The following is a 14,890-nucleotide window of genomic DNA, read 5'->3' on the forward strand; positions in this document are numbered from 1 at the left end:
AAAAGAATATACACCGATATTTTATTGAAGTCAACAAAAGTCTATGAAATTCAAATTGAACAGAAGTGAATCCAAGTGCAGTAACATGCTTCTTCTGTCCCTAGCATTCTTATATACAAACAAGGGAAGTACACACAATTTAATACCTGAATTAAATTAATAATGACAAGATAAAAAGAAAATTAGAAAAAATAAAATTAGCTTTACATACAAAGCAAAATCATTAGGGGAAACTGTCAAAGAGGTTTTCAGGTAAACAGATAAAAATGTGCAGCATGAGTGCTGAAAGTAAGGTACTGAAACAGAGCCATCGAAGAAGCAGGGCTTCTGCCAGCAGTGCACAACAAAGGACATCATTGCTGAGCCACAACGTTGAACTAAAAAAACGGATCTGTAAGTGTACCCAAACTGAAATCCAACATAAATGCCTAAATTCAAGCTCCATCAAATCTCCTGGATAGATGATACTCAAAATTCAGAGCATTGCCCTCAGCCTTCCAGATGTTTCAAAAGACTTTATTTTTCACTTATTCCAAAGCTGAAACTCCACTTTATAAAACAGGTTGAGCCCTCAGAAAATCTGCTCAGCTCACAATAGCTAATTTAGTGAGGTACATGACCATGTATATTAATCAGATCTTGATAGCCTTGAACAATTTCTTTAAAAAACTGCAGCTTTTAAAGAGGTGTAGCAATTTCCCCATGAATATAATCAGTTTTGAAACGCAAATGTGGAGGTAAGTAATATTCTGTATGATGACAAAAGAAAAATACCTTGTTTTCCCTGTACTAATATGCTTATGCTTACATTACGCTGTGTTGTCAACATATTAATCTCAGACTTAGAGGCAACCCAATCCAGAATAAAAGAAGTAGAATGAAAAAGGGCATCAATAGAAAAATATTGGCAATGTGATTTTAAAATATCATCCTTCAATTGTCTGCAATTTATATTTATCAATACTTTCGCTAAGACCATGGAAGTGTTCCCACAAAGAAAAAAAAACCCAACACTCAACGTGTTTAGCGAGGTGACCTTTCAGCAAAACATAAGGGCAGCGAGAGGGGGAAGGGAACCAGAGCTGTCCAGCAATCTCTTTCCTTCTTTATTAAATGTCATTACAAAGTCTCTCTATACTTTCAATTCAGATTACTATTCTCATAAAAGCTCTCATAAATATTTGTCAGGTCTGTATACATAACATCAACCATCACATATTGTCCAACATTATACAGTTTAGTAAAAGAATAATGACGATACTGAAAACTGAAATATGCTATCATTTAAATTATTAAATAAATTGAATGCAAAAAATTATTTTCAGATCGTTAACTTTGCATACAAGTGCACAGTTTTGTGAGCTAAATGCAGAGTTTTGGAGCTAGGTTAAGTAAATTTATACTCAGTTATCTGTTTTTTTCACTGACTGTACATTCCCTGGTCTAATGTGGTCACCTAATGGTTACTGTCAGTAACTGCACCGATGACTGCAGTTCTTTATAGACACTTGGCAAAGAAAAACACCCTGCTTTGCAGCCTCTTCAATTTAATAATAAACCACGAACATTTTGTAAAAACGAAGAATTTGTTTGTTTCATTTTTCAAAATGTTCTCTGTTAAGGAACCTTAGAGATGAGGGAAATAGTTTGAAACCTTTATTGCCATTAGGCTGGGGTTTCGGTTCATTTGGTAGGATTTTTTTGCCTTTTTTTTTTGAGAAGATTTTGTTTTGTCTGTTGAGAGGATTTTTTAAAATCATAAATGATGGTTTAAAATGAAAAAAAGTCACTATCTTGCAAGTATTACAAGAAAAACAGGCATGAATTACAGAATTATATTACAGGTTTATATTCCTGTTCCTTAGAGCTGACCATAAATAACAGTAGGAACTAATAGAGAAGAAAGCAGAACTTCTGTGAGGTACAGATTAGCCATAATTAGATATCTGTTGTCAGTGAAATTAGATATTACATAGTTTGAAATGGAGAAATTTGATTCCTTTCAGCCAAGGCCAGTAAGCAGTTCCCACCTGGCTCAAGAAAAATATACTAGAATCTCCAACGCAGTGAAATGGAACAAGAAACAAGGAAAGAAGAAATTAACTGGATGAATACTGCACTCAAAGAGCTTACAAAGAACATGCAAAGGCATTCTTGCTGCTGACTTATAAGTTAATATAAAGTTTCCCTCCATGATATGCACTTACATAGAGGACTTTTTTTTGGTTGGTTGGTTTTTTTCATAAGTAATTTCAAAACATTCAGGGAAACATTTTAAGAAAAACCTGCAGATCAGTCTGAGCTTTTCTTGTTTGGTAAAGCTCATCAAATAAATAGTACTCATTAAGAAAGATACAGACATCTGCTGAAAACAAATATGAACATGCTTCTTCATGAAAACAAATCTATATGCCAGCCAACATGAGATCCAAGAAATTACAATATACTGCAATCACAATGTGTTATTACATTTATTTTATAAACATTTATATATGTTGATGCATAAACCAAAAGATTACATAGTACGTTTTCAAGTAGAGTGGGTGTGTTTTTAGAGGAAGAATATGAATTAAGATTTCCTTACCTTGTAGGATGGCAAAAAGCACAAAATTCCTTGGCCAACTGTTTGACACACCGAAAGCAGAAGCGCTCCCACCTCATCTTGGAACTCAAAGGTCTCTGTATGCTGGAACGTGGCACACAACTTCCGACCTTTAGGGCCTGCTCCAATGGTGCCAACCCAAACCTGGTGTATATCATATTTTAAAAGTTAATTCTAAAATATGCTACCTAAATGGCATTAAATTACATTAGGTTAAATAATGAAATTTTAAATGTGAAGGAAAATATTGAGATATTTCTAAACAAATTAATTCCAGCATTTAAAAAGAGTAAGTGCAATAACTGAGAAAAGACAGCTCTTACCAAAATAGCATTACTTCAATGCTTCGGGGGAAGCACGCATCTAAAAATTGCCTCCTTTTTCATTTGAAAATTGACTTTACAATTGCATTAATCCAAGCAATAGTCTGTTCTGTACCTTTCTTTTTACTTAAAGAATGGGTTCGTCATCATTTTTATTTGCAAGTTATATTTCTTTTACAACGGTCAGCATTACGCCTCAGGAGAGGGAACATACGGCAGAAGTTTACCTGTGAGTTCCGAATAACGTGATTTGCCTCCAGCTGAATAGAAAACTTCACGCCAAGCTCTGAAGAAAACGAATCCATTGGAGAGAGCGTACCAGATGTCAGAACAATTGTTCTAACATCACTTAAGTCTGAAAAAGCCTAGGTTGGAGAAGGAAAGAAGGAATTAGACAATCCAATACAATCACCTCAATATCTTATAGGTATTTGGTATCACTCAAATTACTTAAGGCTTTCTTCTTCGCACTTGGCTTACCACAGCAGGGTTCAAGCACCAAAAATTAAGCATGTGGACTACAGTCTTCTGCCGCGAACTCCTTTTATGCTTGGGTCGTGTAAAGAAGGCACTTGTATCTGAAACATCAAGTTGGTTTTCACTCATCCAAGCGTAAGTTTGTTGTAGAGCAACTCTGTAGTCATCTGCATACCTATATAGAGATAAATATGAATAAAACTACAATTAAGCAATCAAATTAAGCATTAAGCTCATAAAAAGCAAGACATTATTGCTACAATGCATTTACAATTTAAGTATTAAAAAATTGTATGCAGTATATTGTCTAAAAATAGAAAAGCTGTGGACCATGCAGTGTGTAAAAAAGTATTCGCTAGAAGTACGCAACTGTCCAAAATTTAAGATTTCAAGAGCTGCCAGTTTCCCTTTCATAAAAAAAAAAAAAAACAGTGAAACTTTACAGTAATTAATATTTCAAAATAAAGTTTAAATCAGAAATTTTTAGTAACTGGTATCAGTAGCCAATATATCAAGGCAGTCAAATAAGTGCCATGCAGAAACACAAAACCCATGCATATTTAATTTACACTTAACCTTCAAATAAATTTCTTCAATATTTGAGTTCATTTATGAATGAAAACATTATTTGGTAGTATTCAAATTCTTCCCACATAAATAGATTATTCAAAGCTTTCTGAAATGTTAGTTTTGCTCAGAAGTGAGCCACCACAACTGAGGTGCTCACGACTGAAAGAAGCAGTTTGGCACAGCAGCTAAATTAAACACCACCACACAGCTCAGGTCATGTATTTCCACTGACCTGCTATTATCTTTAAAAAGACATAAAAGAACCATGAATAATCCTTTCAGCACAATCTGAGTGGCAGGGCTTACTACTGGTATCTCAATAAGTTCCTCTTTACCAAGCACTGATATTTTTTCTTCTTTTTCCAGGACAGTAGCAAGATGTTTCTATAAGACGCAAACAAATTCCAGATTAAGAAGATTCTAAGTATCTCCCTAAAACCAAAGCTAATACAGATACAAGACTACCAGCACACTGTTTTAAAAGTTCACCTAAGATACCTATAAAGTCAGACAGAAGATAGAATTGGAAAGGAAAATTAACAACACTTGTAACATTTGGCTTACACAGAAAGGAGAGATAAGCTTGAAAATAGCGTAAATAGATTTTCAACAGCCAATAAAAACGCAGATGGATAGAACAGACAAAACTGTCAGTGACTCAATGGTTCAATTTAAATAATTGTACGTGATCAGTTGTATCCTTCAAAACATTGATTCTCCACAAATTCCAGCAGCTCAAGTGAATTACTCCTGGTTTTCATCAGGTATCATTTTCAGACAGCTTTTAAATACTGCAGTAAATTAAAAGATCTGCTCACATTTTACTTATGTACATTTTAAGACGTCTAACAGCTTCAGTATTATGCACTGTGGTACTTATATGCATACATTACCTGTAAAATGGGAAAAGTAATACCAGTTATTCCCATTTTGTGCAAAATGGGGAGCATTTCTTTTCCACTCCAGACCTTACAGGAAGTTTCATACCCTCTTTCTACTAGTTGACTAGAGCTCTCCTGTAACCAGCTGTAAATGAGAGAGAAAAAAAAATAATTTAGAATTAATTTTAAAGATATTTTGCAGGTACAAAACAAAACAAAAAAAAACCCTCAAAAATTGCACCAGACTTCTCTGGTGATGATAAATATTTTACTACATCTAAGTAGAGAGACTCTGCTCCTCCTTATGCCAGTTTTTCACTGTTGAACTAATTTCTACAGAACTGCTCTTGATGCAGCTCACTGAAGTGAGAGGAAAGTGTGTCCCTATACATTTATATTTTATCATAATATAATACCTTTATTATATGAAAAAATATTAAAATATTATAGGTTCTTATGATGTAACATGTCAGGCTTCTTTAAGAAAGATTTCAGCTCTACTTTTAAAGCCACTCTTTATTACTCTAACTGATGTAAATCGGTTTTATCATCCCTGTCTACTGCAGGCTTTCCTGTTAAGAACAAATATTGAGGCATGAAATGAGTACTTTTAATATTTATATACAGTAAGGGAAGGTGGGGCAGTAAAAAGCATGTATTTCAACCTACCTACAGGTATCTGTAACTCTGCTACAATTTGAAAATTAAGCAGAATTCTAATTGTGCATACAAAGCAAAACATGACAGGACTTTCTAAAACATGATTTAAACATGCAAATCATCTCATTCGTGGCACAGCTAAAATTTTCTGTAACTGTACGTGTCCTTCATCATCCCTGCAGTATTACAAGACCTTCCCTCCGCGCAGCTTCCTCCCTCTCAGGAATTGCAGGAACTGTCTGTTCCATCAACCAGCAGGAGGCATCAGAAAGACAGCTGTCATTTCTACAACAGTTCAAAATATTTTTCTGTAAAATCAGTTAATCATTATCAACTAAAGCAACAAGGCTTAGTGACCGTTTCAGTTCCAGATTTCCTGTCCTGTCACTGCAAATAATCTGATCAATGGAATAATTAAAAAACCTTTCCTTTTGCCAGGTCAAATGCAAACGAAACCCCATAAATACTACCATGACAATCACTTCTTTGGCTATAATTTGCTTTATCTTATTAAGGAATGATGATCACTAACACAGGCAGAACTTCACCAGTGTAGTACTCTGCCCCACTTCCTCAAACATAACATAAAAAAGACTTGGAATTAAAATTAGCAGAAGGCCACCATGAAAGAAATGAAATGGATTTACATTTCAATAAATGTAGAACTTCTGTTTCCGTATTCTGAACTTCAAACATCATCACATATTTTTAAAATGGTCATGCCATAAACACAAATACAAACTCAACACAGTAACTTTCCTAATACTAAAATACCACAAACCAGCAAATTCTAGAATAAATTCCATCCAACTAAATTTAACGTTAAAGCATTTATTTGAAATACCTGTTAATTTATTTTTAGAGTAAAGCAGTAAACATAAATAAAATTAGCTTGATTCCCAGAAAGATATCTATGGTTTTGAAATTTAAATTGTTGTATGCAATGTTTTCAGGAAAAGATTTAACGAATGTTACAAACATGCCTTCAATTCAAGAAAGTACACTTGCCCCTTCCCTCTCTATCAGAAAATCCCCTTGTTGATACAGCTTACTCCATTGAACACAGTAATTTGTCCTGGTAACTCTGCATCTCATCAGAAAAGCTTGCCAGTACACCTCTATCTTCAAATTCCTCAGAAAGGTCATGTTAGCACCTCTGTGGCACTAAGCCCATGCTTAAGTGCTTTCTGGAATGAGGGCCCAGGATCTTTATAACTTAAATAAGATTTTTCTAATTACCCATGCATTTGGCAAAGCCATGTCACTATTCAACAGCATTTTACCAATTACTGGCTATTTACACCCAGCCTTCTGCTTTGCAGCAACTGCTTTTCATGCTGCTGGCAGATTTGCCAAGACAATCAACCTTAGTTTTTCTGATAAGGTTAAAAACCTTGAGGCAATCAAATCTCCAGCCGTGCTGTTCTCATCTTTTACTAAAATTTAACATTTGAAATATCCAAGGTAGGAGAATTAGCTTCTGCAAAAAAAGAAAAAAGTCGCTTGTCTCTGGGACACATAGACATTAACTCTCAGAATAGAGAAAGGACAGGAAAAATGGTGAACTACTTGCTGCAGTGTACCACAAAGTCTATTTCACCAACCACTAATGCAACCAAATGATGATTTGACATGCACTGAATCCGAGTTCAGTTAGCTTCAAAGCCACTTGTATCATTATTCCCTTTTATTCTGCTGACTTTGTTGTTTGAGGTTTCATTAGCAGTGTGTTTCTGAACGACTTCAGTTCCTGGATCCCTCAAAAGAATGGTTTAAAAATTAAGGGCTACAGAGCAGAATTCGAAATTCTCTAGTGGCGACAGCCTCTTCTGAGATTGTTTCAACTTTCTCATGTTCCCACTCCACCAAAAAACTTTTGCCTCTGAAAGCATTTTACGAACGTGAACTAATTAATGCCATTAATGACAAAATAATGCCATTACTATTTGTCAAATAAGCGAACAGAAGCATGTGAAAGATAAAAACTATTTATCTTGCATAGAATTTTCATACAGAACTTCACAAACTAGGACAGTAAGCTCCACAAAGATCAGCACATCATTCAAGACCATAACACACTTTTCAAAACATAATTTCAAGGCCTGCCTTTAAGACAAGAGGTTTGTTTTTTTTTAATAGATCAAACCCCTCTGGATTCCTCAAATGAATAAAAATCAGGTGACTGCCTAGTTTGAAGTACTCTTCTGTTGCATTTTATCTGATGCAACATAGTAGCCAGCAAATTGCACCTGCAAAAGGAATTTAAATATACTTGTAAAAAATACTAATGGATATAATGGAATTAGAAAGAGTTGCCTTACTTTGTCAAAGAGCAGCACACCGCCCGCAGGGCCTCATGATCCTTCTGCCTGATGTTGTTATTGACCATGGAATCCAGCTCTTCTCGAGCAGCTCTCAGTTGATTTTCTGTAACACTGTAGCTCACTGACTCCCGAGCACAGTCCTCAATATTATGGGCTTCATCTAAAATGACTACTTGGCCTTTTAGGTTAATTTCCATCTAAAAAATAAAATTATTACCTAGTAAAGCAGAGTGAAAGACATTAACAAGAAAAAGCAACTAACAGGAACCTGTTTTAAAAAGTGCATGTTCTGCATCACAGTGTAAGCAACAGAAAATTTTCAACTTTTTCACTCAATTTCTGTAACCCAGAAAATAACCAGAGGCAGGAGGAGAGGGAAAGCCTCATCTCAGCCTGGATCAATATAATCGGAACCTATCACACTGTCCATAAACCAAACAATTGTGAAGTTTACAAGGGTTTCCTTTTCCATTGAAAAAGGCATGTGACTGATCAGCTAGAGTATGACATCAGTGGAAGCAGTATTTGGAAAACAGAAATGCTCTTTTTTTTTTTTTTCTGAGGAGGAAAAAAAAAAAAAATAAAAGACGACCATGGCCACTGAACATTACGTGGTCTTTTAACTTCTCTTTAACTTCAGTTTTTGCAATCTTTCTTACAAATGTACTTACACTCTCCCGTATCTGTGGGTCTAGGAGATAATTATAAGGACAAAATACAATATCCGCGCCCACCATGAGCTCTCTGGCTGCAAAATATGCACAGGCACGAAGCTTCTTTCCCAGGCTCACTAGATCTTCGATGTCCCAAGCCCGATACACCCCATGTGCAGACTGCAGGGCATGGTGTTCACAGAGTTTATGAACACCATGGTAGTAAAGACAGGACTTGCCCTAAAAGCAAGTAAGCAGAGATAGTTATTGGTTACAAAAAAATACTGAAATACAAAAAATAATGAAAAAACAAGTAAGCTTAAATCCTCCAAGCTGTTACATGCATTTGACTATTTCCTGGAAGCATTTCTAACAGCTGCTTTTTATGTCGGACAATAACGAAAAATGCATTGTGTCAGAAAGAAAGCAAACCCATTTTCCTAAAATGTACATTGATGAAGGATACTTTCTTCTTCATCTATAAAACGAAGACAACTTAGTTCTTACTGAGAACGTTAACCTTGCAGTCATAAATATTATTCCTATTATCAGATATTTATTCCATATTGATACCACGTATCAACATTTTCTAACAATGGTTAAACATCTCTGGTAATTTGTTTAAATAACATAGTATAAAGAAGTCAAAAATGTTACTCATTCCAACTGGTCAACTACCTTTCATTTTAAAATATTTAAATGAATGCTCATTTTCTGATACAAAATTACTTACATGTTTTCCTTCCAGCAACTCCACACACATTTCATTCCTGTTACTACCACTGTTAGATACCACCGGATGAATACAGGTGTAATCCCGGCTAGAAAGAATTGTCATAGGGACACTGGAAAACGCTGTTCTCTTCAACTCTCTGGTAATCTGGGATATTTGCTTGTGCGTTCGTGTTCCAAAAAAAATTTTGGGAATGAACAACCGATCTCCATTTGCTTTCTTCTTTGTATTACTAGTATCTTTATCAGTTTCTTTTCCAGAAGAACAGGAACACTCAGTGCAAGGAGCAGAAGACTGCAATCCAAAACAGAAAAAGATTAACAAAATCCCACGGTAAAACGAACATGCTAAATCGGCTTATTTCGAAAAGGGCCTCTAGGATAGTTCAGGATAGCCTGGTAAATCACCAGGTTGGCCTATCAAACCGTAAAAAGTTTAAAAATGTTAAAGCATCCACACCGTGTCCTCACATCTGAAAATCTTAAAGCCTTCTAGCAATCACTAGATACAACTTTATCATAACTCAGTTGTACAAAGAATGATTATTCCAATGGAGTATTTACACGTGTGAATAATGCAAATAAACTTCTCTCATTTAAGCTTCAGTATAAGGACACTCCTGTTACAGAAAAACAAGTGTTCAGCACCTTCAATGAAGAAACCGTGGAACCGGACACCCAAATTAAAATACTGAGTACGTTTTTCCTTAAAGCAAGTAGAACAAATCTGGACAGTTTAAAGAAATCTCTTTGCAGGTAAAACAGACTACATGGTATACTCTCTGTTAGAAACATGTTTGCCATGCCATTATGTCAAAGGCCATCTAGTAACTATCAGAATAAAAGATAAAAAAAGGAATAATTCTAAACAGAACCTAATCTTGTAAAATATTTGTTAAAAGCCTGGTTTTTTTATTTCTTGAGAAGCATCATCTTTAATAATATAAAATACTGGAACAACTGTCATGAAATTGTAATAACTAGTGTGAAAAGACATAAGGAAAACAAAATAACTCCTGAGTAGCCATGTCCACACACATCTCCCATAAAAAACAATGAATTCTTCTAATGTAAGAGAGTTTGTTCTTGGTTTTCAGGTGACAGTGCAAGTAACAACATGTAGTTGCCCGCTCAAATACTCCTCCCTTCCCTTTTAATTGTGATCAGTAAGATTATCTGTTATAAACAACTGCTAAGTCACGCCATGTGTTACACCACAATTCTGGGGATCAAGCTGTCTTTTAGCCTCCGCTCTGAGGAAAAGCAAGTTCGTGTTACCCTTAGTCCCACTCTGCCTTGTCCGCCATTAAATATTACAATACATGTAAATGTAACCCTTCTGGAGCTGTCACTCACTGGGATAAAAGGTTCACTGGTGTGCCAAATAAACAGGCCCTCAAAGCAGCTAAAGTTACACCCACGCTGGAATTGTTACATTCCCCTCTCAGGTTGCCAGTAACAGCAGATTTCATTACGGTGTGCTGCCACATTAAATAGCCAGTTCCAAATACGCTGCCTTCTATATTGAATAATTACTTATTCACTGAGGGGATAAAAAGAAGAGTTATGAATGGGGCTCTTGTCAACAGCGAAGCAGGAAACAGCTGACATATGGTATATGTTACATATGTGGCAATGCTCAACTGTTTGTACTCACACAGAAAACTGCAATGCAAGTCGTACCTTGATATTTCTATCATCTATAGGCTATTTTGTTCTTTGAAATAATGAAAACCACACTACCATGCTAACAATTAATACAACAGAAGCAGTTTACTTACTGTGTAGGGCCTTAAGAACACACATTTATCTTTTCATTTTAATTCAAGTCAGATTGTGTTTTCAGAGGTAAAAAGAATACACAGAATTCAGAGATGATACCATACCATTAACACTTACAGCCCAAAAGACATGATAAATAAAATCTTTTTAGAAGGTCCTTTATAATGAAAAGTAACTTTAAGAAAATGGTTAAAATACAGTTTAAAAGTTGAGTTCTTCATGTTATTTGCACATTATTCATCTACGTCAACTTGCATTTGAATTCTTAGTTATCCTTCGGAAAATGGCTTGAGCATATTTAAATTTTATTGAATTAAAACAGTTTGGTTTTAGTATTTCTATAAAAAGAATTTACTGTCAATATCACATAGCAAAATCAAACGTGTTGTTAATCTCCCATTACTACAGCAAAAGGAAAGAGAATACTCTCCAGCTGAACAAAGTGGTAACTCCAATATGGCAGCTCCCACAGCAGTGTCACCTCAGAAAATATAAATTTTTAGATTCACAACACTGTCGTAGTTCAGCCCCGATCGGGGCCAGACTGAGATACTGGTTAAAATATAATAAAATTAGAAATTGTGTCAATTTATTTATGAAAGAACTGGGGGGGAAATGTCCTGAGTAGAAATAATTAAGACAACAGAAAAGTATTTAATAATAGCCTCGAGCTTCAGAACTGATCTGTTTTCAGCTGTTTGAAACTGGAATAGAGATTTTAATTTGGGAGAGGAGAGAAAAAAAAAATACTCCTCTACTTCTGCAGTATTTAATCAGAAACATCCAGTAACAGACGCTGTTAGAGATCAGGTACCAGACTATATGGATCTTAGTCTAATCCAGCTTGTTTTTACTTCTGTCAGTGGGTAGATAAAACAGCCTATCACATCAATATTTATACGGAAAAAAAGTGGAAGTCTGATTAAAAAAAAGAACAATCAAGTCCACCAACCTGTCCTACGTGTAAAATTGAGCTAAACAAACACTGAGGCTGTGATCTTTGAAACACAAAGAGATAAGAGGAGCTCTTCATATCTTCATCTACATTTCCCGGTTACAAACCCATCTAAATGCTACAGCCGTGAATGCCTCCTGTGTGAAATATCACACAAGCACAATCTAGTAAGATATCAGCAGTGACATTACCAGAGCTTTTCAACTATTCCTTTATAAGCTCTCAAAAAGCAGAGCATTCTGCTGCTGCTGCAGCCTCTTGATTAAAGTACACAAAGCAGCTGTTTATCCTCTCCCAGTAACCAGCAGGTGAACCCAGTTCAATATTTATCACAGGCTTTCACAGATCACTGCTAACCAAGCAAACGTTTTAATTAAGCTGGAACTTGCTTCAAAGAGCTCATTCAAAACGTCAATCAGCAGCAAAAGGATCAGATACGGTGTCAGGTGAGAGCATGTAATACAAATCCACAACTTTCTTCATCCCATCGTGGTAAATTAGCCTATTCTGGAGTCCAGACCCTGATTGTAACAGGCTGCCAGTCTCCTGGAATGTGTAACAGAAGTCACTCGAACTCCATTGTGAAGGTTGTAAGCAATATGTTAAACTGTAAGGGGCTAGCACATTAAGACAGATTCTTTTCACAGTTGTTTTTTGATACCCCAAGTGTTTGTTACACTACTCTCCATTTACTGTTTACTTTTTTTTACCTAGTATAAATGGGGATTCCTTAACCCAGCTGCCCCAGTTTCTCAGACCGTATGCTTTGACAGAAGTAATCAAGAAAGTACTGTAAGGGTACAATTTCTCATCTAAACTCACACTAGAACTACCCTCTCTTGCAAGAATTAACAGCAGAAGGAGAGAAATGGATTCCCAGGCTCTGGACTGAAAGCAGCTAAGAACAGCAGTCACCTTGGCCAGAAGATCCTCACCCACTGAATCTACGGGTGCTGCTCTGATGCAGCAATCATCTCATGCTCTTACAACAACCAACCCACCCCCCCTCTCTGTCAGGCTATAAAAAGGATTTGACAAGAAAATAAATTTGCTTTAAGCACAGGATTGACCACAGGAAAACACAAGTTATACAAGGGCAGGGTTATCTCACTGATTAAGAAAATACTGTTATTGCATTATTACATCATCCTAAATACATAGTCCATTATAATAAGTATTGAACAAAACCTCAGCTAACCTTTTTTTCATAAGCTATCCTAGAAAAGCATTTTTATACCTAACAGCCTATGCTGTGATGCTCTTCATGTCTTAATGTAGTTAAGCCGCAGAACTACTAATGATAAATAAGGTCTTACTTTCTGCAACTCTTCCTTGATACTAGACAAGTTCTCAATCTGCTAAAGTAAAAGTTCAGCACTGGACAATAATACCTTATTCTTTCATTCTTAAAGAGAAGCTCCTTTACAAAGACATAAACACTCCTTTCATTCTTAAAAGGACACTTTAACAGAAATAAACACTTCTATTTCTTCTTAGGTTACCTCTTTCTAAAGAAGTAGTAAACAGTATAGTTGAACAGTTACACTGTACTGTCAGACCCACGGATAGCTCATTGTAACACATTCATGTACAGCTAAACTACTGTTACAGAAACGAAGAGTTTTCTTAGAAAATCAGATCATGATTCAGTATTTTATTATTTAACAGTTAGCTTATCCACACTAAAAGTTTTCAGTTTTCTTCACTACATGAAATTTCTAGAAGTTGTAAATCAAGTTCTTCAAATACCCACACCAAAGTACCAAAGCAAATTTTACAACCCAAAAAAAAAAGCTCGTCTTATCTGAAAATCAACAGCACACTCTGCTGGCGTTTCTATTTCAAAAAACCAACCGAAGTTCAGCGGCACAAAGCATTTCAAATCCTACTCAAAAATCTACAGAGCTTTCCAAAACTAACGAAAATTACTTTCCATCAAACGACCTAGAACACAGATTCACTTTTGACAAGAAAAGATTTAGCTCCCAGTGCCTTAAAGCTTTTGGCTTCTTTTGTCTTTACAAAAGTACAGTATACTGGAAAACAGCTCTTGAAGTTAAAACATACACTGCTTAAAATAGAAGCTAATTTAGGACGTACAAAAAAAGACGAGTGCTGTTGGAAGAGGTGGAAGAAGAATTGAAAAGCTTGTTGAAACAGAGCATGTTTCCAAACATGCATATAAACTCCTGAACTGAGAAGTCAAGTTACCTACAGATGGGTATTGCCATAAAACAACAAAAAAATATATAGCAAAGGGAGAATATTCTTTGCCTTTTGAAACAAGAAAGTAAATTTATGTACTGAAGAAAGAAATAAAGATCAGACCTCATTCCTTTCTTATACTTGTCTCAAACTCATACAATGTCATTATTTCATAACATCCTCCTATATTTTAATATTGACAAGAACCGTTCTGTCACGGCCTTTGATAAGCATTCACAGGAACTACATCACTAACGTAACTCGGCATCCGACATCCATCTCTCTACTGCTTCAGATTTCTTCTTCTACTGGTTTTGCTCCAACAAAAATCTATGGAAAATCAGTATGAGTCAAACACCAAGAACTGCAGAAAATGCCTAGCAGAAAGCTGCAGAAAAAGCTGCATATTTTTATCTCAGCTTCTTATGTGTTATACTTCTGCTATGGAAAGAGGTAATCTAAAAAAAAAAAACATACAAAACCAACAAGCCCCAAAACATAAATCACAGTAAGACAGGATTTTTCTTCTTCATCATGTGCAATATTTATTACTTATTTTTTGTTATAATACATTGCAACAATCTGCTCCAACTTTCTCCACACTACTTTTTTAAGGTCTCAGAGGCACACATGTTAATATTAAATGCTGGTTTCATTTCCTACAAATGGCAAAAAACGAGTGGCACGTTGAATAAAATCTACAAACTCTGATGCCACTTAATTTCC

General features: G+C 35.5%; 1 protein-coding gene across 3 annotated transcripts in view; it reads right to left on the minus strand.

Moving 5' to 3' along the window:
- BRIP1 (BRCA1 interacting DNA helicase 1) overlaps window positions 1-14,890 on the minus strand; it is a 58,230-nt gene that overhangs the window by 38,561 nt on the left and 4,779 nt on the right. For all 3 annotated transcript variants that reach the window (XM_086762880.1, XM_086762881.1, XM_086762882.1), the window contains exons 7-14: window positions 9,224-9,517; window positions 8,509-8,730; window positions 7,835-8,034; window positions 4,866-4,998; window positions 4,205-4,356; window positions 3,406-3,577; window positions 3,153-3,290; window positions 2,585-2,746 (exon numbers count right to left, since the gene is read on the minus strand). In XM_086762880.1, coding sequence (XP_086619006.1) covers window positions 2,585-2,746; window positions 3,153-3,290; window positions 3,406-3,577; window positions 4,205-4,356; window positions 4,866-4,998; window positions 7,835-8,034; window positions 8,509-8,730; window positions 9,224-9,517 — 1,473 coding nt within the window. The remainder of the gene's footprint in view (window positions 1-2,584; window positions 2,747-3,152; window positions 3,291-3,405; window positions 3,578-4,204; window positions 4,357-4,865; window positions 4,999-7,834; window positions 8,035-8,508; window positions 8,731-9,223; window positions 9,518-14,890) is intronic.

The sequence above is a fragment of the Chlamydotis macqueenii genome, chromosome 19 (genome assembly GCF_036417535.1).
Source record: "Chlamydotis macqueenii isolate bChlMac1 chromosome 19, bChlMac1.mat, whole genome shotgun sequence".
NCBI classification, from domain to species: Eukaryota; Metazoa; Chordata; class Aves; order Otidiformes; family Otididae; genus Chlamydotis; species Chlamydotis macqueenii.